We start from the raw sequence: 22098 nt of genomic DNA, 5'->3' as shown, positions 1-22098 counted from the left end.
TGCGTAGGGTGCGCCCGGAAGAGGCCCTGGAGCTGGGACACCTACCCCCCCCACACCTCCCTGTAGGCCCTTCACTTCCCCTCTGTTCCCCCCGCCCCATGCAGAACCTGATCCTTCATCCTGCCCCCTTTATCTTGTGCCTGCCATGCTGGGCCTTTACCCTTCTCTGCCTGCTCTCAATCCTCCCCCCCCCCCGCCCCATTGCTCTCATGGGCCGGTACATTCCTTCTTCCCTTTGCCAGGCCTTCTGATTGTCTCATTCTTGGCCCTTCATTTTCCTCTTTCCTCTTCCAGTGTTTGGATCCGGTTTACCTTTCATCCTAGCCCCCTTTACTCTTAAGAGGACCCTCACTCTCTTCTGAACTAGGCGCTTCTCCCCTCACTCCCCCGCTCCCGTCCCCTCCCACTTGTCTGTGGCCCAGATAAGGCGGAGGTAGGGGATGAAGGTGTTAACACTGTTGGGGTCCACTGCCCTGGGTGGAGGTAGAGCAGATTTAGAATGCATTTAAGGGAAACGAAAGGCTCCGGGTCACTTTGTTCCAGAGGGAAAGGGTACTCAAAAATCTGCAAATGACACACTGCCATTAGTGTGTTATGAACTCTTAGTATTGTCTACACATGCACATACTAAAATCAAGGGAGGATTAAGTTAAAAATATGTCCTACCATTAATGTATGTTGTGTGTGTAATCAAGGCACAACATTACAACCATTACTCTACAATAAGGGTGCATGGATCTGATTCTTAGAATTGCTATTCTGCTTTCATCCTGGAGGCAATCTCTGGTTCTTTGTGTGAGTGATTAAATATGAGTGAATTATTGCATTCCTCTTTGCTGCTGTGAAGGTTAGTTGGCACTGACTTGTCTGATGGATTGGAGGTAAAAAAAAAATTGGGTGTTCAATTTTTTGGCAACCATATACATTCTTTCCTCTCCACCAGCATAAATTGACAGCCTATGCAGGTTATTTGTATGTAATTTAATGTTAAAGGCTTGTGAAATCTGGTAATCAAAGTTGCTTACAGTTTCACATTAGCTCCAATTCTCTGGCTAACTGTTTAATGAATCATTGCCCTCCAGTGAAACTCGAATTTTTCTGCCCTTATTTTGGGGCTCTTGCTGAGTCTTCCTGCAATGCTTCTATGTGTGGAAGCTGTGAGTACACCCCAGTTGGGTTTGGGTTTACAGTCTAGAAAAATTAAATAAGAAATTCTAAATTAGAATTGTGATTTTTGGGCCTAGAATGAATAAAGCTATTGTCAGTAGTTTTAAAAAAAACCAACACCTAACCATTTGAGGGAGGCAGGTGAGAGAATAAAGAACTGGTGACTGCTGGCTACTCTTACCTTTAGTGGATTTTCCTGGCATAGTCTTCATCAGATATATGGCATTTGGGGAGTTGAGCCCACTGTTTCCCCTCAAGGGATGTGTCCTTGCAACACTTTCACTTTCTATCCCAAAAACATTCCTTTCCTGAAAGCTTCCCCCATTTTTAATTTAATCCAGGCTTGCAAAATTTTGTGTCTCAAATATTAATACATTTTTGATGGATAAGTAAACTTAGCTTTTTCATTATGGTAAAAGGTGAACAAGTAGATTTCTTGCCTTGGGCATTGCATTTTTCAGGATATTTTTGCAAGACTGATTTAGCTTAAAATGGTGGTTTTAATCTATATATTTGTTTACAAACTCTGCAGTTTGGGTGTTAAAACAGATTCTTTGATAGCTTTATTTAACTTTTTTAGGTGATATTTTGGACCATGAAGAACACAAGTTCCTCTGTCCTCACTACCTGCTTAAAAATGGCTGCATAGCTACTTTTAGGTAGTCTTTCTTAGGCCCTGGTTTCTACTAGAAATTTTGTTTGTATTAACTATGAGTGGAGTTGCACCAACTTAAAAGATTGGTTAAATGCTAGTATAAAGTAGAGAAAACCATTTCAGAAAGGCTTGATTCCACCATGTCTGAATCACTTTGGTATGAATTGATATTGAAACCAGTGCAGCTGCACCGAAAAACACATACACAATTTTTAGTGGAGACAAGGCTTTGGTCAGTCTTCGCACAAGAGTCGCACTAATGGAGCTCTTTCTCCATACCACACAAAGCAGAAACGTATCACGTGTCAAGCTGTCAAATTGCGAGTAGTCCAAATCCTAAAGACTTTTTCACTTGTTACCAAAACCAAACAGTACAAATGCAGGTATTGATAAACATACGTTAAATAGCCCTGCAAAAATGATATCTTTGACATTAGAGAAATTGTGTAATAAACTTACTCTTACAGAAATATTTTACTGTATATAAAGCACCTGATTTGAGCTTTTAAATGCATTAAAAAAATTCCAAAAGGAAACTGGCTTGGTGCTCCCCTTGGAAAAAAGAAATATTTTTTTTTTCGATGTGACATTTAAATTCATGTTAGTTTTAAGAACACAGACAGTCCTGGGTGATATAGGCCTTGGAATAGGACCTGAGTGCTTTATTTAAAGGCCTACTTTAAACAGACAATAGGATTGTAAAAGGTATCTGAGTGTCTCAAGTAATCTGAAAAAAATCCAACAAAGTCACATCTAGTTAGGTTGCTTTCCAGCAGTTCTAATTAGGATCTTAACATTCATAATCTTGGTATAAAATACAGTCATTGTATGATAGCAGCAGTATGCTATTGGTCAGATACTTTCCAAATTGTCCAAAGAGTTTTGCTCTTGTTTGGTTGGGTAAAAATTTAATTCTCTTTAGTTAGAAAAACCTAATGGATCAGATTCAGATTAAGAGCAGATTATCTGTTTGTATCCATTGATAAGCAAGTTTTCTTCTCCTGACCCAGCCCACTTTCCTTGTGGAACTGTCCAGAGTGCTGGCAAATCCAGGGAACAGCCAGGTTGCCAGAGTTGCAGCTGGCTTACAGATCAAGAACTCTTTGACGTCTAAGGACCCAGATATCAAGGCCCAGTACCAACAGAGATGGCTTGCAATCGATGCCAATGCTCGCAGGGAAGTCAAGAACTATGTAAGTAACTTCTGTACTTCAGTGAATTCCATTTTTGTCCATTCACTTCCAAACAGCTTATCACTTTTCCCACAATATGGCTGAGTAACGAACATTTGACTTATTTCTCACTGTTAGAAAAATTGTTACTTTTCTTACCATTATGTAACAATGAACCTCATTTGTACTTAATACTTTGTTGCTTTAGCACCTTTAATCTGAGGAGCTGTTTCACAAGCATTAAATTGCAGAACACACCTGAGAGGTAGCTAAAGGATAGGAGAGGGAACAAGTTCACCAACTCTGTAATGCAGCTATCTCTGGGGTAGAACATAGCACTGTGGGGTTTTTTAATTTCTCGTAAACCGAGGTCTAGGGCTGTGTTGCTTTAGTTCAGGGGTTCTCAAACTGTGATATGTGTACCCCTGGGGGGGTACATGAGACCTCTCTGGGGGGTTCATGGGAGAAACTGTAATGGTGGATTTTATTTATTGCATTTTCATAATAGGCTGCATAGATGAAGCTTTAAAACTCTGGGGGAATTTGCGTTATAAAATACAGTAGTTAATTTATTTCAAGATAGACCAATGAGAACACAGAGACTCTGACGTACAGAGCACTCAACTCCAAACACCATACACCACGGGTTCAGTTGCCCAGCAACTGTCCAGTCTAACTGAGCTCGGAATTTAGTCAGGGTTGTTTTGGGTTTTTTTTCCCCAGTTGTATATGTCCACTGTAACTATCTCTGTATGTAACAGTAAAATATGGGCAAATGGCTAAAGAACAGGTGGTGTTAGGAAGAACACACAACGCATCAGTGATGAGAATGGTGGGGGTATGTGGGCATCTGGTAGATCTGGAACAGGGTATTTCCATAAGAAAAGTTGGGGAACCTCTGCTTTAGTTAATCCTCTCTAGTGCTTGCAGCCTGGTAAGTACTCTTCCCAATCTCATTGTTGCCGGATGTGTAAAATATGTGGCAAATGTCTACTTCTGATGCTTAAATAAGCAATGTAGGATAGTGCTTAGGGAAGAATAATATGTCCAGCACCCATTAAGATAATGTTAGAGGGTAGGTTTTTCCACCTCTGTTCTGCATTAGTTTTTCTCTTCCTTACCATGGAAAAAAAGGTGGGATTTGCTGTTGGAGCATGGTGCTTGAAGGAAAAGTTATAGGTGAGGTTTTGGGGCAAAAACTGAGACTGCTTTTGTATTGTGTTAAAGCATTCTTCAGAAGCACATGAATAGCCAGATAGAAAGATTTCTGAATGGTGAACTGTGATTCCAGACTTTTTGGAGGATATAGTTTTCATCACTAGTAATTTACAGATGCATTGAGATTTGATTTTTATTCTTCATACTTGAACAATTTCTTCAATTTTTTTTTTAACCGTGTTAATTGTAGCTTCCATTGTGAAGTCTCTGAGACAGGGACAGTCTTTCTGTGTGTACGCTGGGCCTAGCACACTGTGGGTGTTTACAGAATACAGTTAAAATAGTTACCTAAATTCCAGGTGCTGAAAGCTACCGCTAAGTTTTGTAAAGATGTGGAGTGTCTTTGTGATTTGTCAAGCTAAAAGCTATGACCTTTGTCAGAGGAGATGGCAAGAGATTTTAGCTGTGCTAGCAAGTGGTTAGCATGAAGAGACATAATGCTGGCCTGGCAATAATGACTTTCCAACAGATAACTGCTATATTCTTTAATGACAATGGGTCATTTGCTGTCAGCCAGAGTGTCCTTTGTGCTGGTTATCTTTTTGACTTTTGAAGATGTATGTGCACTTGGATCTATGCAGAACTTTATAGTGGGTACATTCTGGATGCAAATGGACTACCCATTCTGCATAATCATTTGTCTCGGATAATTGGTGTCTTTGAATGTTTAACACTTACGTAGTGTTCTCCAGAGTAAGGTTGGATGATTAGATATTGTGTGATAATTTAACTTTTTTCAGTTATTACTTTCAATGGGAGGGGAAGGGGGTAATGCTGTTTTGATGTTTTTGACTTCAGTTGTCAAATGTGTGTCAGGAAATTTAGTAGCTTTTGTTTCTGGTAATAGTATAGTTACAAAATAACAGATCCCTAGTTTAGGAGCTGCAGTGTTGTAGTATATTGAGGGAAACTCATCAGTTTCATTTGCTTTTAATACTGTCCCTCCAAAGAATTAAAGTAATAAACGTTTACTTATTGTCATTGGATCATCTGGTGCAAGTGATCTACTGAGAGAACTTTTTGAGTTAAGATTCCTGATGACTAGCTCTTTCTTAAAAACTTGGAGAATATTCTTATTTGCACTACCCTTTTTCCTGTTTAGAAGTTAAGTGGGAGTTGTGACAGGGCAATTTCCTTTGATATCTTTGGGAGATCTTATTGAACTAAACTTAAATAGCTTTGGAGTCCATTGTATTATGAATGAAAAGTGTATATATTATTGTGAGATTATATGTAACTTATCTGGGGAGGAGACTTGGCCAGTGTAAAACCGGAGAAGTGTCAAAGTATTATTTTAAACAATATGCCAGATAAGAAGGAACTTGGGGACAAACAAAATTAAATAGGTTTCCTAGGAGACACCTGGATTGGGTGGGGAAGGGGTGAATGCAAGTTCCCACCTCCAGACCCAACCTTTTGAAGCTACACCCTGAAAAGAACCATTATCTGACTGATAACATGTTCATGGTCTCTAAAGATCAAAGACCCAAGCTGTATATAAAAAAAGATTGAGTTATGAATATGCTTGTTCTGGGCTAAAAGCTGGTAAACCCTTAATAGGATTTAAAGGGCTGATTGCCTGCCAGAGCCCTTGTTGGAGTTGGGGTGGCGGGGGTGGGGTCATTTCTGGTAAGCTTATTAGCGTACATGTGGGTTTTTACTGTTTTTAATGTGTTTTCTCTGTAATGCTTTCACTTTTAAGAATAAATGTACTTGCTTAGAGAGGGCACTGTGGTAACTTAAAACTGGGCAATTACAAAGCCTTTGGAGTGAAAGCAACGTGCAGATGCTGACCAATTAAGGCAGATTGGTTGGCTGGGAAATTTTCAGTTTAGACTGGGGACTGTGCAGCATGGAAGAACACTGATCAGGATGGAGAAAGATGCCTCTCCATCCAAGCAAGATGATGGCTGGGAGCCAAAAACCTAATAGTGGATGCATTTGCTGGATCACAGGGGGGGTGCAGTTGACCTAAACTGTGACGGGAATGTGTTGACCAATTGCTACTGTCTGATTATCAGTAGCCTAATGTGAAATGAGTTGGTGTATCAGTCGCATTTGGCTCCAGCTGGTATTGTGAATACCAAAGATTGAATGGCCACGGAAGCTTTTCCCCTATTCCTAAAGGTCAACTAAGACAATAGTGGTAGGTTGCTTGGGAGAACCTTGCAATACCACCAACATTGCTGTACCTATTGTATGGATAAATGGAAGATCTAAGTATCCAAGGCTGAGTGCCTGCAATTAGTAGAATTTTTTTTTAAAAATGGAAGTTATTTGTTGAAGTGGAGAGTACAAAATGTCTTCGCTGCTGAACAAAGACTAGAAGGACTGTTCAGCAAGTCAACCAGTTAGAATAAGCAGAAAGGTCACAATAATTTGTGCCATACTAGTCAGCCAGAAGCAGTTCAGTGCTTCCTATTGGGACAGTTTGACTTAGAGATTCAACTGTAACAGAAATTTAAAATATTATTCACCCCCACTCAAAAATAATCTTCTCATAAGCTGTCCGGTTATATTTTTGATTTGGAATGCCATTTATCCAATTTTTTTGTGATTAATTTTTATTCGTTTTCATAATACAAAGAGGTAAATGACTCCCAGCATATATATGTTTACCAAATGCTGCCCATTTCCCAGGATATCCAATGCAGTTATTCAGCTTTACAACTCATCAAAGCTGCAAGACCAGGCAATAGAGAATCGGACAATATTACACAGGCATAACATGTTAGGGCGGGGGGGGAGTGACAATTTAAAAAAACTTACATACACAGGCAAAACAAGGAAGGAGAGGGTGGAGGGGTGGGAAGTTGGAGCGGAAAAAGCCGAGAGGTCAGGTAGAATGGAAGTTTAGCATTGTTTGAGCTATCTCAGCATTCTTTGTCAAGTGTATCAAGAAATGGGGTCCAAATTACTTCAAATTCATGTAATTCTTCTCTAAGTTGAAAAGCTTTCTTTTGCTGATGATTTTTCTGTTTTATAATCTTATAGCAGACAAAGGGGAATTGTTCCCTTCCTGTTTCATTGTATATGGGCACTCTTCACAGAAAATGAAGGGTGCCTTTGCGAAATGTATGGAATCATGCAGACAAATCCTGCTGCCTGGAGGGGATAAACAACTACCTTGTTAATATAAGGGCAAACTCATTTCAGATGCTGGGGTTATATGCTTGTTTGTAGAGAGAGAGAGAGAGAGACAGAAAATCTACCTGTTTTAATCCATGTTTGTGGGTAAAAATAAAATTGATCAGCTAACTCATGCTAGTTAAATTTGCTGTACTCTCTCCCTCCCTTCCCTTCCCTTCAAGTAGAGATCTTCGATTCCAGTCTTCTTATATTGGGTCTCTGATATCAAATAATCAAAGTGTAGACTATGAAATTGATTTGGAAATGTCTGACTAAATTGCTGATGTTTTCTCCACAGGTGTTGCAGACATTGGGTACGGAAACATACAGGCCCAGCTCAGCCTCACAGTGTGTGGCTGGCATTGCTTGTGCCGAGATTCCCATGAACCAGTGGCCTGAACTCATTCCTCAGCTGGTAGCTAACGTTACAAATCAGCATAGCACTGAACACATGAAAGAGTCAACGTTGGAGGCGATTGGTTACATCTGTCAGGATATTGTAAGTGCGTTCTCTTGAATATATGGTATGCAGTGTCTTTTCTCACCCTTTCTCCCTTCTAAACTTGTTTTCTCTAGACAGCTATTTGCAGTCAACTGCAACAAACCCGTATAGGCTGTTTTGTTGCCTGCAGGTTGAGGATGTCTATACTAAGAGTTAGGCAGCAGAGTGATTCCCCACAAAACCCACGGATGAGACCAAAGTACAGAGTGGCATCTGAAGGAAGAATTGACCTGGTTTCACGACATAAATCCAGGTCATCTTTACTAAAGTGCAGATTTAACCATGGAGTGTGCATGGTGTTCAGCCTGTGGAGATGGGTGCCATTTTCAGAACCCAGATAAATGTCCTGATGAGTAAAATGATTACAACTAAGTGGTAAATGCTTACTGAGGTTGTCTCTGGGGACTCGAAAGTCTAAATTATTTCATTATATCATGGGCTAGGTATCTTCTATATATTGACCAAAATATTTTGCTCTGTACAGCACCTTCCTGCCAAGGACCTTAAGAAAACAGCGGTCACAATTTTTGTGAACAACTTGTTTTTAGTATCAAACTGTGTTGTGTATATAGGACAAGTGGCTGATCTGAACTGCACTTAAAAACCCTGTGTTCTGACCTAAGGCTGAAAACAAAAACTGGCTTCCTGCCTGTTTCTGTGTAAATGCCATTGAATGGTGGTTTTGCCCCTTATTACACTTTGGAAAGAGTACAGATGTGCTCCTTCTGAAGTGTAAAGTGCAGTGCATCTAGTTCATCAGAGCCAGAGAAGTTTATAAAAGCAGTGCTCTAGTCAGGCAAATTTTCTGCATGATGGCTTTCACAAGGAAAGCAGGAGGTCCGCTTTCACTTTTCAGTCTATGGTCAAACATCTTGTCAGTCAGTGTGTAATAGGATAAACATGTTTTCCCCTTCAACTGCTATTCATGCAGCAAGTGGGATATTTTAGGTGGTGTCCCTTTTACAGGAGAAAGGATGGAATATTGGAATCAAAGTTTGGGAAGCTTCCGTGGTAGACGGAGAGGTCTGAAGAACGTGTAATGACTGCAGAAGGCGGGTCCCCTCCTTGAAGAGGAGAGAGACAGGGAGCAGGCAGTGAGGGAAGCCTCATAGGGTAAAGTGAAGAAACAGTATCAGAAGTGTCAGTGAGGACAGGGAGTGGAAGAAACCAACAAAAATAAGGCAGGAGGAGAGACCAGAGGAAAAACAGATTTTGAAAGCGACCTGAAAAGATAAGTGTGCCTCTTGCTGCACTGAGTGTCTGAAGGGTTTGAGTTGCTGCCTGACTGATTTGAATTGAAAACTAAAAATTTTTTCAGTAATAAGTTCTGGGGCAAGTAAACAGGCTTGGGAGGGAAAATACGGATACTGAGATATGTAAAATGAGGAGGTGATTCAAAGTTGCAATCACTACTACTAGAATAGCGGGGCTTCAGGTCAACCATTGTCAGTTACAAATACACCCAGGATTTCTAAGTGCATGTCAGCCGTTGTCTGGAAGACAGCAAGTAATTAAGCTTCACTAATCCATAGTGGATTTTTTGATTGTCCTGGATTGCTGAACAGAATTTTTCCTAACAGGAGTCCCTTTTACACTTTTTTGTATTGTGCCTCAATGTGATATTGATAAATCCTAACACAATAGTTTAGGGACCCTTGGGATCTTGAATTCCAGATATTCATTTTTTCCTGTGGTGTAAGTGATGGTGTTCTGTGTTCATCATTTAGTCCCTCCAACCCTGAATGATTAACCTCTACTACCTCTTTTGGTTATAGCTGTCCATCCTTGCTACTGATCCTTGCATGATCCACTGGCAGTATACCAAACGTGGGCCTATTAGTGACCACTGATACATGCCTCTCTGCTCAAACGGTAATAGAGTGGAAATTGGCAGTTATTTGACCTCACTATAACATAGCTGAATGAGGCAGTCTGAGGCTTGCTGACTTGAAGCACAGTAGTAATATTTATTTTTAATATTTGGCACTAGCGATTCAAACTCTGGAATGCATATGCTGTTCAGGTGCAGCAGACTGTGCTCTCTTTGTTAAGGGTGCACTGCCTCGGAGTCACAGTGAGGTGTTGTGTTGCTCATATTTGACTCCTGGTGTTTTCTAGTGAACAAAAGGCCCTATGGCCTTAAAGGACTTGAATTTCCTCTGGCTGTAGAATTCACTGCCAAACCATACTGGGGGGTAGGGGGGGGACTTGATGCATAGGGGAGCAGGCACCTGAAAAGCAGAGAAGCAATCTGCTAGCCATCAGAACTTCGCCACTATTTATTCCTTGTTTCAGGACCCAGAGCAGCTTCAGGACAAATCCAATGAAATTCTCACAGCCATTATCCAAGGGATGCGAAAGGAAGAGCCCAGTAACAATGTGAAGCTAGCAGCTACTAATGCACTCTTAAACTCTTTGGAATTCACCAAAGCAAACTTTGACAAAGAGGTGAGTAAAGGAAGCAACGGAATTCTGGGTGCAAAAGGCAAGGAGTGAATCCATGGTCTGTGATGAGAAATCGTGCACCACGCTGAATTTTGCTTGATGCGTAATTCCACTGGAGCTGAGACTTGGGTTCTTGTCTGTAAAATTAAAGTTTTAAAGGCTGCTGTGATGCAGAAATACTGTGGAAGTGTTTGGAGAAGACTTATAAAATGAAAAGGGAGCATCACTAGCTTTTTTGGCTAAATATGGACTGAACTTAGAGTTTAGCCTGTTACACACGCTGTGTCCTAATCAAACTCTCTGCAATGTTGTTGTTGTAGCCCAAGGGTAAGTCTACACTACATAATTCATTCAATCTAAGTTACTTGGACATCAGTAATTAAATCACTTTTGCATGTCCACGCTATGCTCCTTGTATCAGCGGTGCGTGTCCTCACCAGGAGCACATCCACCAATTTAACTGCCAGGGTGGAGCGTTGTGGGACAGCGTCTGAAGGGCAACAACGGTCAGTGTAAACAACAGTGTCTATGTTGACACTGTTGACCTAACTACAGCCATTAAAGCACCACCCCTCTCACGGAGGTGGAATTAAGTCAGTGTAGTGGGCGAGTTTTATCGGTGAGAGCTACATTTTAGTGTAGATGCTTACAGAGGTCAACATAAGATGTCTTACATTGACCTAACTCTATAGTGTAGATCATGGCTAAGCATGGATCAGCACTTCCTTTCTAGTGGTGTGGCAGCAATCTAGCTTTTTGACTCTACCTCTGAAATTGTGTGCCCTATTTGGGGGAGGTGGCATTAAAGTAGAGACCTCTGCTAGCATTCTGAGGTCAGTACACCCCTCGTGTTCCTACCATAGAGATTTCATAGAAAATGGAACTAGTAATTAAAATTGGGATGCTCTCTTAATAAAAGCTTTTCCCTAGTCAACCGTTCAGCGGTTGTTGATTTCAATTGGTGCCTTAACGTTTGAGCTGGTTGAGTAATCCATTCAGCTTGCATTTGTAGTGGACTTCTGCCCTCTAAATGGGCCTGGGAGTAGTAAATAGAATGTTAAATTATTGTATTCCCGATCTCCTCTTAACACCTCCCAGAAAATTAGTGTCCCAGCTAAATCGGCTTTTGACATCTCTTGTAATAATTGCTGGAATAAATCTAGGGGATGACCATAGCTTTTTTTTTTGTAGAACTTACTTTCCCTAGTGCTGTGACCTTCTTTTTTTGGGAGGGGGATTAGAGCAATGTACCTACTTGCATGTGACATTCAAATTTGGGATTCACAATTGCAGTGGCCGCTTATCATTTGGAAGTAATTATGAAAACGCTGTGTGGCGAGTGGCTGCCTATATCCTTCCTAGCTCTTGTAGCAATGTAATGTTGGTGGCAATAATTGCTGAGATGATCAGGTGCTCTCTGAGCCAAAGAATTAAAATATAATCCTGTTCGGAAGATTTTTAAACCCTTTTGCATAATTACACTTCTAATTCTTTTTCATTTGCAGTCTGAAAGGCACTTTATTATGCAAGTAGTTTGTGAAGCAACGCAATGTCCAGATACAAGGGTAAGTGATAATATAACGTCTTGAACCGTCTGTCGCTGCACCACCCAGTGACCTCTAGAATTTTAAATCTTATATTTAAAGAAATAGTGCTGTATGAATAAGTATATAAACTCGTTTTAATTGGGCTGTGGAATAATTTAATCACTAATAATTTGCCTTGATATTTGCTTCCCTTTGTTTTAGTCGTGTTCTGTTTGGCTAGAAACATGCTAATATTGAGTATTAGTCTCTGAAAAGAGTGTTTGTGATGGTTGCATGAATTCTGCTTCGAGAGTAACGTTTTCTTGACGTGCTCAGAAAAATGACACATTTGTTGACCCGCTTCCTTCTCTGACAGGTACGAGTGGCTGCCTTACAGAACTTGGTGAAGATAATGTCCCTTTATTATCAGTATATGGAGACATATATGGGTCCTGCTCTTTTTGCCGTGAGTACTGTAAATCAAAAATGGAATAGTGGCTTAACTCCAGTGTGCTCATGCTTACAATCCGAGGGACAGGAACCAAGAAAATTGCTCCCCTGTGTCTCCCACTCCAACCCCTGCAGTGCAAGAACTGGAGAGGGAAGAGCAGCCTTCCGCTCATGTTCCCACACTCCCCAATCTGGAAAGAGGGCATCTTTCCTTCCTAGGGTGGGATAGAACCATTTATACATTACCATAATTTGCAGCTATAGTGATTTTCCTCCACAAAGAATGAATCCTTGTACGGACATCCTCTCCTGAAATTATATCTATTTAACTATATCGCAGTGTTGTGGTGGTCACATTTTACAGATTGAATTAGATGACATGCACCCAAGGTTTTGTAGTCACTGGCAGAGCTAGGAATAGAGCCCTGAACTCCTGATTCTTGGTCCCCCTACTTTAACTCCAAATGTATGGGAAATAGATTTTTTTTTTTAATCTGAACATAAAAGCGTCTCACCTCTTCACAGCAACGGTTGTCAGCTATGTTCATAGTGCCCCTCCCTCTGTGTTAAGTGGATTGTAAAATAACTAATCCCAAACATAGGTAATCTAAGAAACGTTCAGATACTCTTAGACATTCCTTATGCTTTCCCCATCCCTTGACACAGGACTGGATTTCTGCATGTTGGTTTAAAGTAGGACTTACCTGCCACTCCGCCTGTGTGAAGAGGAAATTGGTTTTCTGCCCCTTCCTAATAGGAATTTTGGTTTCCATTTCTTCTGTGTGGCAGTTGCTACTAGAGGATGGGTGGGCACTTAGCTTTTAAAAACTGCATATTCACAAATCACCTGGCAGTGCTGTAGTCACAGGGGACGGGACCTGGCACTTTTCGTTGCCTGTTCTTTTACAGGCTTAGGGCACTAAAGGCTGAGTCTAAATATAAATGTTGTCTCTACGTTAGCTTTAGGCGTGCCCGCTTTTCATTTTAATTTCTAAAGCCCTTCTCTTCCTGAACAATTGCAGAATATTTCAACCTGGATGCTTATAGTACAACTATAATGTAGCCACCTCTGGGACAGAGCACTGCAACTAACTAGCATATACAGTAGCATTACACAGTAGTGAAGGGGGAAACATCTGTTTTTACTAAAGAGCCATAGAATCTTTAATATCCTGGCAGAGGACTCAGGACTTCTGATTTAGGTCTCAGTTAAAGAACCACATATTGTAGTTGGAACTATATTTTGAAGGGACAGTAAGCCTACGTTAATTTCAGATAAATAATGGAATGCACCAAATTCACAAACTTTGCCAATATCTCTAGATTTTTCCATCTCATAGGTCGCCTTCTGCCTCCACACCACCCTCTTACGTACCACTAAACCTGGGCAATACCTTCATAAGCAAGACATCCTGAATGTAAAAAACAGCAGGTCCCTATGCAAGAATTTCTAACAGTATCTTCTCTCGTTTTTGGTATAACCCTATCTTTTTTTGTAAGGTCTCTCTACAAACACCCCTATTCCAATCAAATCCATGTAACCAATGACTGGAGTTGCATCTCTGTTCGTGCTTGGTACTGTGAACATTTGTGTCTAAGCAGTGTTCATGAGCAATTGGTTGCTATTCTGCAGTCCTTAAAGGCTATTCTCTCTATTGCCAAGTCGTACTCTCTTAAAATGTGGAGGTATTGTTTAGCAGCGGTCTCCACTTGGAACTTGTATTGGCATAGCTACATCTCTCTGGAGTGTAGATTTTTCACACCCCTGTAAGTCGTAGCTATATATACCTAACCTTCGGTATAGACAGGGCTAGTTCAGCAAAAGAAGTTTTCTGTTGACCTAGCTACCGTCTCTTGGGGAGGTGGGTTATCTGTGCCCACGGGTGAACCTCTCCTGCTGGCATAGGTAGGGTCCACGCTGTAGCGTTTCACATGTAGACAAGCCCTAAGAAAGACACGCTCTCTCGAGCTGCCTCTTGTGTCAGGACATCTAGGTTCCTGTACCATGCTGCCAATATGTGGCGTCTGAATTACTTTCTCTAAAATGTCCCCTTTTTCTCTACCTCTCCTGTTTCTGAAGATCACAATTGAAGCAATGAAAAGTGACATTGACGAGGTGGCTCTGCAGGGAATAGAATTCTGGTCAAACGTCTGTGATGAGGAAATGGATCTGGCTATTGAAGCATCTGAGGTGAGCTTGGAATTGGTGTTTTGTGGAGATCAGTGTTAGGTGAGTAAAACAGGCAACTGTTGTTTCGAAACATTGAAAAGGAGGGACTGAATCAGGTCTGGAAGCTCCTTTGTTTTTCCAAGGTGCGATGATTTTTTTTTTTAAATGAGAGAGCTGACTCTGAACCCTTGTGTAGCAGTCCTAGGTCCATGATGAGAGATCGTGCACCACTCTGAGTATTAAGTGATGCATATCTATTATAGAAGCTGAGACTTGAGGCTGCATGGTATACAAGGCAGTATGCTGGCTTCACCCATTTCCGGCTGCTGTCTTTATGAAGAGCAATTCAGTAGCAAAATTTCTCATTCACTGGCTTAGACGGCTGGATGTCTGTCGGGGTTTACAAGTAAAGTTTTGTATTTGCAAGTATCTCAAGTTTGTTTAGCAGCTGCAAAAGCTTTTTCCCAGCTCATTGTTTTTGGCCAATAACTTGCTCTGTCCTTGACAGGCTGCCCAAATATTTCTGGGTTTGAGTGCCTTGGAAATACTTACTACAGTTGAAGCACAAGTTGCAGGAGTGTTTCCATTCTTGAGTCCCTATAAGTTGCTTTTGTAAGTTCTCCAAATTTCTATCCATCAGGCTGAAATTCTTCAGGCTGAGTGGCTCTCTTGAGGTAAATTTTTTGGGAAAGCTGGAGCAAAATATTTCTACTGTTCTGAGATGGGACTAGAACAGGACTTAGTTTGAGTGCCAGAGTGGCTGGGAATTGAAACTCAGCAGGGCTAAAGAGATGTCTTTGAATATTCTGATGAGATTAGGTTGTGATTTGGGAGTTTTGGCTATTTGAAAAGAGCGTTTGTAAAGTGCATATTTTGGGCATGATTTTTTAGCATTCTTTTAAAGACAAGTGAGGTCCCATATGAGTGGCTGATACGGCCGCATAGTGAACACGCGCATTGGTTTGCACATTACATTGAGCTTTGTGCATAAAGTTCTCAGCACCTTGGAAAACTTTAGATCTCTTGCCTCATTAAGGCTTATTAGAGCCCTTCCTCGGTCCTTGTACTGAACAGGGCCACATGAGTATTTTCTTAGGCTGAAGTTTCCTTAGCTCTGTGAATAATAATGATTTCTGTACCATGAGCCAATGACATGATTTAGGAGTTCAGTGATACTGGCACCAGTAGTTTACCTCTAGGAACGTTTAAAGGATTACATTGTGTATAATACATGAGATTTATGGTTTTGGTTATAAAAAGCAATTGGCTAAAATAAGTTCGTATTCTTTAGAGTGGATGGATTGAAAAAGAAAATGGTGTCTTGTTCTCCATGCAGATGCTCTTTCTTTCCAAGAACTGGTAGTGTAAACTTCCTTCTTTAAAGGGAGCTAAATGTATTTTTCTGCTGAATGCTCAAAATAGCAAGGGTAAAGGGACAGTCGGCACAGAGGTCTAATCTGTATGCTAAGTGCCTCTTACCCTTCCTGTTTGGAGGCATTTAGTAATTATTTAATTTGTAAATATTTGCAGTTTGTCTTCAGCATATTTGTGTAACGTGGGGAGTGACAGCATGCGTTTGCGGAATAGCAAACTGAACACATGTGTCAAACATTTAACTAGAATAGAATTCAAGAAGTCCTCCTGGGAAAGACTTCCAGCTTTTGCTGGTGATCTTACAGCATAAAGTAGATAACTTAGATGTAATTCATTTTGTGACTTTTTATTTTATTTTTTTTCCCCCAGGAAGGAAAAGTGTTTCTGTATAGCTATTGAGGATTATTTTGTAACCTTTCTTTCTAGGCAGCAGAGCAAGGAAGGCCTCCAGAGCACACTAGCAAATTTTATGCTAAGGGAGCACTACAGTATCTGGTCCCAATTCTCACACAGACACTAACTAAACAGGTGAGTTGGAGGTTCCTTACTATGTGCATTTTCTGGAGTTGTCTCTGTGCACCAAGAACCTTACGCTTATGGTACCAGCCTTACGTTACACAAGCCACTGCTGGAATGCTGTCAGTCCAATTATGTAGGATAGAATGCCATTAGTTAAATAATGTGGCCCCTGGTCATTGAATCACTATTCTGTTTCCATAGATGATTCACTATTTGAACTGGGACTGGAAGATCCTTTAGGCTCTTTATAGAGTTGTTGGTAAAGGCATGCTTGTTCTGAACACCTCATGTAGCAGTCCTTGGTCTATGATGAGACATCATGCACCACTCTGACTGAATGATGCATTCTTTGTGAAAGCTGAGACTTGAGGCTGCAGTGAAGCTGGTTCCAGCCACTTGAGGTGGTTTTATTATTGTACAACATTTCATTAAGGCAGGTTTCCCTTTCCGATTACTGAAGGCTTTTGATAGGTTATCATGAGGCTGCAGTATCATTTAGCATGAAGTGTTTGTTTGTTTATGGAATTAAAAACAGGACATCAAGGTTTTGTTTGCCTCATTTAGAACCCCATTTTTGGTTTTTTAAACCTTAAATTCTAAGCTCTGAGTACCACATTTTACCACACTTGTTTGTTTTTATGAGGACTTCTCAGGAGCTAATTTAGACTGTGGAACAAACCGAATCCAAACAAAACCTAATGAAATCACTTGCTGTACCAAATCTAGTTAACATATTAAATAACAGTTACAAAATTCATGTAGTATCAAGTTCCTTTGTTTGCTCTAGTGTGTCTCAAACTTCACAGGAAATAGCTGCAATTTTTAATGGCTGTTGTTTGAGATTGCTTCCCTGTTCCATGTTTTATTGCTACTTGCCTGAATAAATGGTTCTTTAACAACCTTACAGCCTCCTGTGATTGAACTAATCAGGAAGCATAAGTCATCCTCAGATGTGCACCTTCAAAGGAGTTAGGTTAACAATGGCAGAGCCATCAGCTGGAAGGAGAAGCTACCTAACTGGTTCCATCCAAGCTAGAATGGGTTACTCTTCCAAAGGCTAAGCCTGGGGTTAAAGGAGACCTAAAATCTCAGACCCCGAAAAGGGTGTGGTGTTGTGTGGTCTAGAAGAGGCTACTGAGGGTGTCAATTAACTGCATAGAGAGTCACTGCTTCTTCCTGACAGAGATGGAGCTAGCTGGAAAAAGAGAACTTACAAAGGTGTAGGTCAGTGGTTCTCAAACTATTTGTTTCACGGGCCACTTGAAAATTGCTTAAGGTCTTGGCAGACCTCCCTAATGATCTTTCCAAATGTTGTTTGTACAGCTAGCTAGCTATTGTAAAGCGCTTTGGATAAAAGCATTATATAAAAAAAACTTAATAATTAATGTTTTTTTGCTCTACAAATAAAAGCACACCACTCTTATTTTAATATCAGTAGTCTTACCTTTCTAATGCAATGGATGTGTCCTCTCTCTCTCCCCCCCCCCCCCCCGGCAGCATCCCCCGAGCTGGGGCTGGGAAGGAGGGCCATCTCTCCCTCTCTCCCCCACTGCGGTAGCCCCCCGAGCTGGGGCTGGGAAGGAGGGCTGTCTCTCCCTGGCAGCTGCCGCCCTGGAGCTGGGGAAAGTTGCGTCTTTGGCTGCTGCAGCCTTCCATGTCCCAAATTCTCTCCACCCCCTCTTCTCACCCTACTGCCCCCTCCCACCTACCTCCTATTCCCCCACCCCCAACGCCACCACCTCCCCTTACATGTGCATCTTCTCCAGGGTCTAGGCACCTAATTAGTGGAGCCACACCTGCACAGTTCCACTAATTAGGTGGGTGGCCCTTCATTCTCTCATGTGCGGCCACCCAGGTGTGCACCTTAGAGGGAACTATCCGTGGACCACCTGAATGGAGCTCACGGACTACTGGCGGTCCGCGGACCACAGTTTGAGAATCTATGGTATAGATAATACCCATGCCTGTAGACCTTGTATTGTGTTTACACTTTGATGTAAATTGTTTTATCTTCTGATGAAAGAATAACACTTTGATTTGAAGATGTTTGTTTGTGTGACTGCAAAATTATGCTCTCGTTGGGCTCCTGAAGGGAAACTCATACAGGAGCCAAAACAGAGTTAACACAGTTGGGAACCACAGGGCTCCACCCAGAGATCCATTCTGAGTGGTTGGACCATGTGGTTCCACCCAGAGTAAGGTGCCCGTCACCTAAAGAGGTGTACTCCTGAGAGAATAAAGAGGCTCTAGGGCGCAGTTTGCCCAGTAACTGACATTTACTTTTTTACGTTTGTAATGTGGACTGAATTCATGTCAAAACAGTCAGTACCTGTTCATATTCCTTGCCCTTGGATCCAGCAAGATCATTTTATCTGTAAGTGGTAGAAGCAAAGTCTGGCTGGTAACAGATATTTTTGCTAAGAGTGACCCAAGTGGTGTTCTCTTCCCAGGATGAAAACGATGACGACGACGACTGGAATCCCTGTAAAGCAGCTGGGGTTTGCCTCATGCTTCTGGCAACCTGCTGTGAAGATGACATTGTTCCTCATGTGCTGCCCTTCATTAAAGAACACATTAAAAACCCAGATTGGCGATACAGAGATGCAGCTGTCATGGCTTTTGGGTGTATTTTGGAAGGGCCAGAGCCCAACCAGCTCAAACCACTAGTTATTCAGGTCAGACCAAGTTTTTCTTGGGAGGTTGGCTTGCTTGGACAAAAATATTTGACTTAATGTAACTACTTTGAGCACTTACCAGGAAGGGAGGTCCGAGATCATGGTGGAGTGTAACCCGTTAGTTTTGCTCAGTTGCTGAACAATCTGCAAAGGAGATTTTTAAGACGACTAAATTTTAGCAGTATTGTAACATGCGGGTGTTTGCATGTGTTCGGCCAACTCTTGTGATCAGTTGGAGTAGCTATCTTTAGAGCAGGAACACCTTTGTTTGTGAGGCACATGGAAGGCACACTCAGCCCACACAGCTTTTGGTTAGCGCAGGCTTTTAACCCTGTGTGTGTTAACTGTCCCTGTGAGGCAGTACGTAGGATTTGAGAATTGAAACTTGTAGGGTTCAGTGCTCCTGGCCTTGTCACTACGGAATACTTTACTTCATGGGCCTTCTTTACATCAAAAGGTGGCTTCTTAGCTTGGGAGGTCCCATTTATCGGTAGACCATGGAGTAACTACTCTTAAAAGACCATATGCCCAAACAGGTGCAGGCTCATTGGCATCATGCAAGTGAATTAGGTATGATTCTGACTTACTACTAACTGTGTGGTTCTGTTCCAGGCCATGCCCACTCTAATAGAACTAATGAAAGATCCTAGTGTGGTGGTTCGAGATACAACTGCCTGGACTGTGGGCAGGATCTGCGAGCTGCTCCCTGAAGCTGCCATCAATGACATTTACCTCGCTCCGCTGTTGCAGTGTCTCATTGAGGGCCTGAGTGCCGAGCCCAGAGTGGCTTCCAATGTGTGCTGGGTAAGGCAGGACTCCACTGTTATGTGACAGTATGGGCGGGGCTTCTACCAACAGGTGTGGGGTTGAAGGATTTACTGACCAATTCTTGTGAGCACACCTCCTATGTAAAATAGAGGCGTTCAGCAGCCTATGGGGTACTCACTTAAATGATGTGAAGAGATGACTGACTTGTTCATCCACCACAAGAAACCTTGTGTGAACGAGCCTCAAGTCTGTAGTGCCACCCTCTGGTGGGACAGGAAAAAAGGAAGGAAGCTGATGGGGAGAAAGCTAACTGGAAAGATGCTCAGGAAGGAATCCAGTGTGTGAAGTCTTCAGTTTGAAAATGCTGGGGCGACTACTCTTCCCTACAAAGACCTAAGTGGTTATGGTAACTGTATAAAAGAGAGGTCTTCAGATGACTCTGTTTTAATACACTCTCTTTTGTATTGTCTAGCTTCCCTCCTCGGGCAGCGAAGGCTGCTCATTCATCTGCCGGGGGAGACAGGATGTTTTCTCTCCATATTAGCTGAGCGTACTGTCTCTGCAACACTAACTCAAGGAACACGAGATACATCTCGTGCCCTTGCCTACAGTCAAGTTGTGCTATGGCCAAACCACTGGGCTGGCTTGGCAAGTTCAACTTTACCTTCTTCCTAATGCATTTAATATTAGGCAGCCTATCTGAACAAACTTGTAGCTTCCTTGCAAGGAGGAGGCATGCCTTTTAACCAATCAACTACCTCTGCAACATTTTTGAGTCCTTTTATGTTCCAGCAGAGATGTGTGAGGATTATGATGTTAAATCAAGCGTTAGGAGCTGTGTAATTAACATTTTAATTTTCCTTAGTATATTTTCTCAACTGGTCCCAGGAACCTGTGGGGCCTCTGCTCAGCCAAGGGCTCTTCCTGATCCCATTGACCCTGGCAAGGGCTCATGTTACTGGGGCTTTTTTCTTCTGAAGACGTGAACGAATGTAAATTTTTCAAATCGAAATGAAAATCATAAGGCTTTCACCTTTTCATCTGTTCAGTTCTTTCGTCCTTTAAGGCAGTTGCAGTCACTGCCTGGCCCTGCAGCTGGCAATGTTAGCATTCTCTCAGGCCTTGTGTAGACTAAGGTTTTAAAGTGAGATGATAGTACAAGTTAGCTAACAGGTGTCAATTCACGTGTTAAAAGCCTCATAGAGTCAGGACTGTGCGCCTTTAAAGAGTAGGCTATTAACACATCTTATATCCTAGTCTTGACAAGGCCTCAGGCTTCATTATTGGTTTGAAACGTCACTACGCTTGGGTAGCTGGCCATGGGGAGGAAGTCATTAGTCCTGCACTTGGCCTTCTCTGTGGGTGACTTTGATAACTCCTAGTGTTGGTGCCTGGACTTCCTGCCCCGCGCTTGCTACTGGACTATAAACAACGACAAGTTTTCTTCCTGCTAGTCAGCTTGTTTCATATTGTGAGCTGAATTTTCGTTCCGCTGACCGTTTCCTATTGTGTTCGGCGAATTAATTTGGCCACACATCACAGTCTCTCCTAGACCATTGATGCTGCCATGGGAATGACTGGGCAGGCTGACAGATTATTACTTTAAATGTGTCACTTGCCATCCCTTAAACTGGCAAGGCCATGTATGTGGCTGGGCTAGTTTGTTATGATAAACTCACTCCATTGTAGAGACTGTAACCTGTTCTGTATTTCAGGCCTTCTCTAGTCTGGCTGAAGCTGCCTATGAAGCTGCAGATGTGGCAGATGATCAAGAAGAGCCAGCAACCTACTGTTTATCCTCCTCATTTGAGCTAATAGTTCAGAAACTCCTGGAGACCACAGACAGGTACTCTCAAACCAGCCAGCCTAATTGCTGCAGAAATGCCTTTTTTTATTCCCCTGTCCCACTCCTGTTGCCTCCTAAAGCTCTTATGTGAAGTGATGTGTTAAGGGTGTCAGTTCGTCATGGCCTAAAGTTTGTGTGACTTGGAGTATCCCAAGAGAAAAGTCATATTTACACATACAGGGATTTTTCCAATTTTTGGTCTCATTCATCCTTATTGATATCTCTGGAGCATACTGTAAATGTAATTTTCTCCTCCAATGCTTTCCTTCAAGTTGTGGAATATCATGTAAAACTGTACACAGTCAGAAACATACAGAAGTCTGCACAATATTCAGCAAGCCATTTCAGATATCCTGTCTGTCCTGAGAGTCACTAAGTAGTCAAGACTGCAGCAAGACAGACTAGAACTGTGTGTGTGGTGTGCCTTTCATCTCTGTAGTTTGCATGTATGCAGCGTATCGTGGTGTAGTTTTTATTTTGAT

At 41.9% G+C, this 22098-nt stretch overlaps 1 protein-coding gene across 1 annotated transcript in view; it reads left to right on the top strand.

The window, feature by feature from the left end:
* The window catches only part of KPNB1 (karyopherin subunit beta 1), a 35069-nt gene that overhangs the window by 889 nt on the left and 12082 nt on the right, over positions 1–22098 (top strand). The window contains exons 3-12 of the mRNA XM_077806172.1: positions 2833–3015; positions 7640–7840; positions 10139–10291; positions 11794–11853; positions 12191–12280; positions 14345–14455; positions 16235–16336; positions 18778–19002; positions 19615–19806; positions 21486–21616. Coding sequence (XP_077662298.1) covers positions 2833–3015; positions 7640–7840; positions 10139–10291; positions 11794–11853; positions 12191–12280; positions 14345–14455; positions 16235–16336; positions 18778–19002; positions 19615–19806; positions 21486–21616 — 1448 coding nt within the window. The remainder of the gene's footprint in view (positions 1–2832; positions 3016–7639; positions 7841–10138; positions 10292–11793; positions 11854–12190; positions 12281–14344; positions 14456–16234; positions 16337–18777; positions 19003–19614; positions 19807–21485; positions 21617–22098) is intronic.

This window comes from Eretmochelys imbricata, chromosome 27, assembly GCF_965152235.1.
Source record: "Eretmochelys imbricata isolate rEreImb1 chromosome 27, rEreImb1.hap1, whole genome shotgun sequence".
NCBI lineage: Eukaryota > Metazoa > Chordata > Testudines > Cheloniidae > Eretmochelys > Eretmochelys imbricata.
The sequence above is the reverse complement of the archived record's forward strand: the minus strand, read 5'-3'. Positions and strand labels throughout refer to the sequence as shown.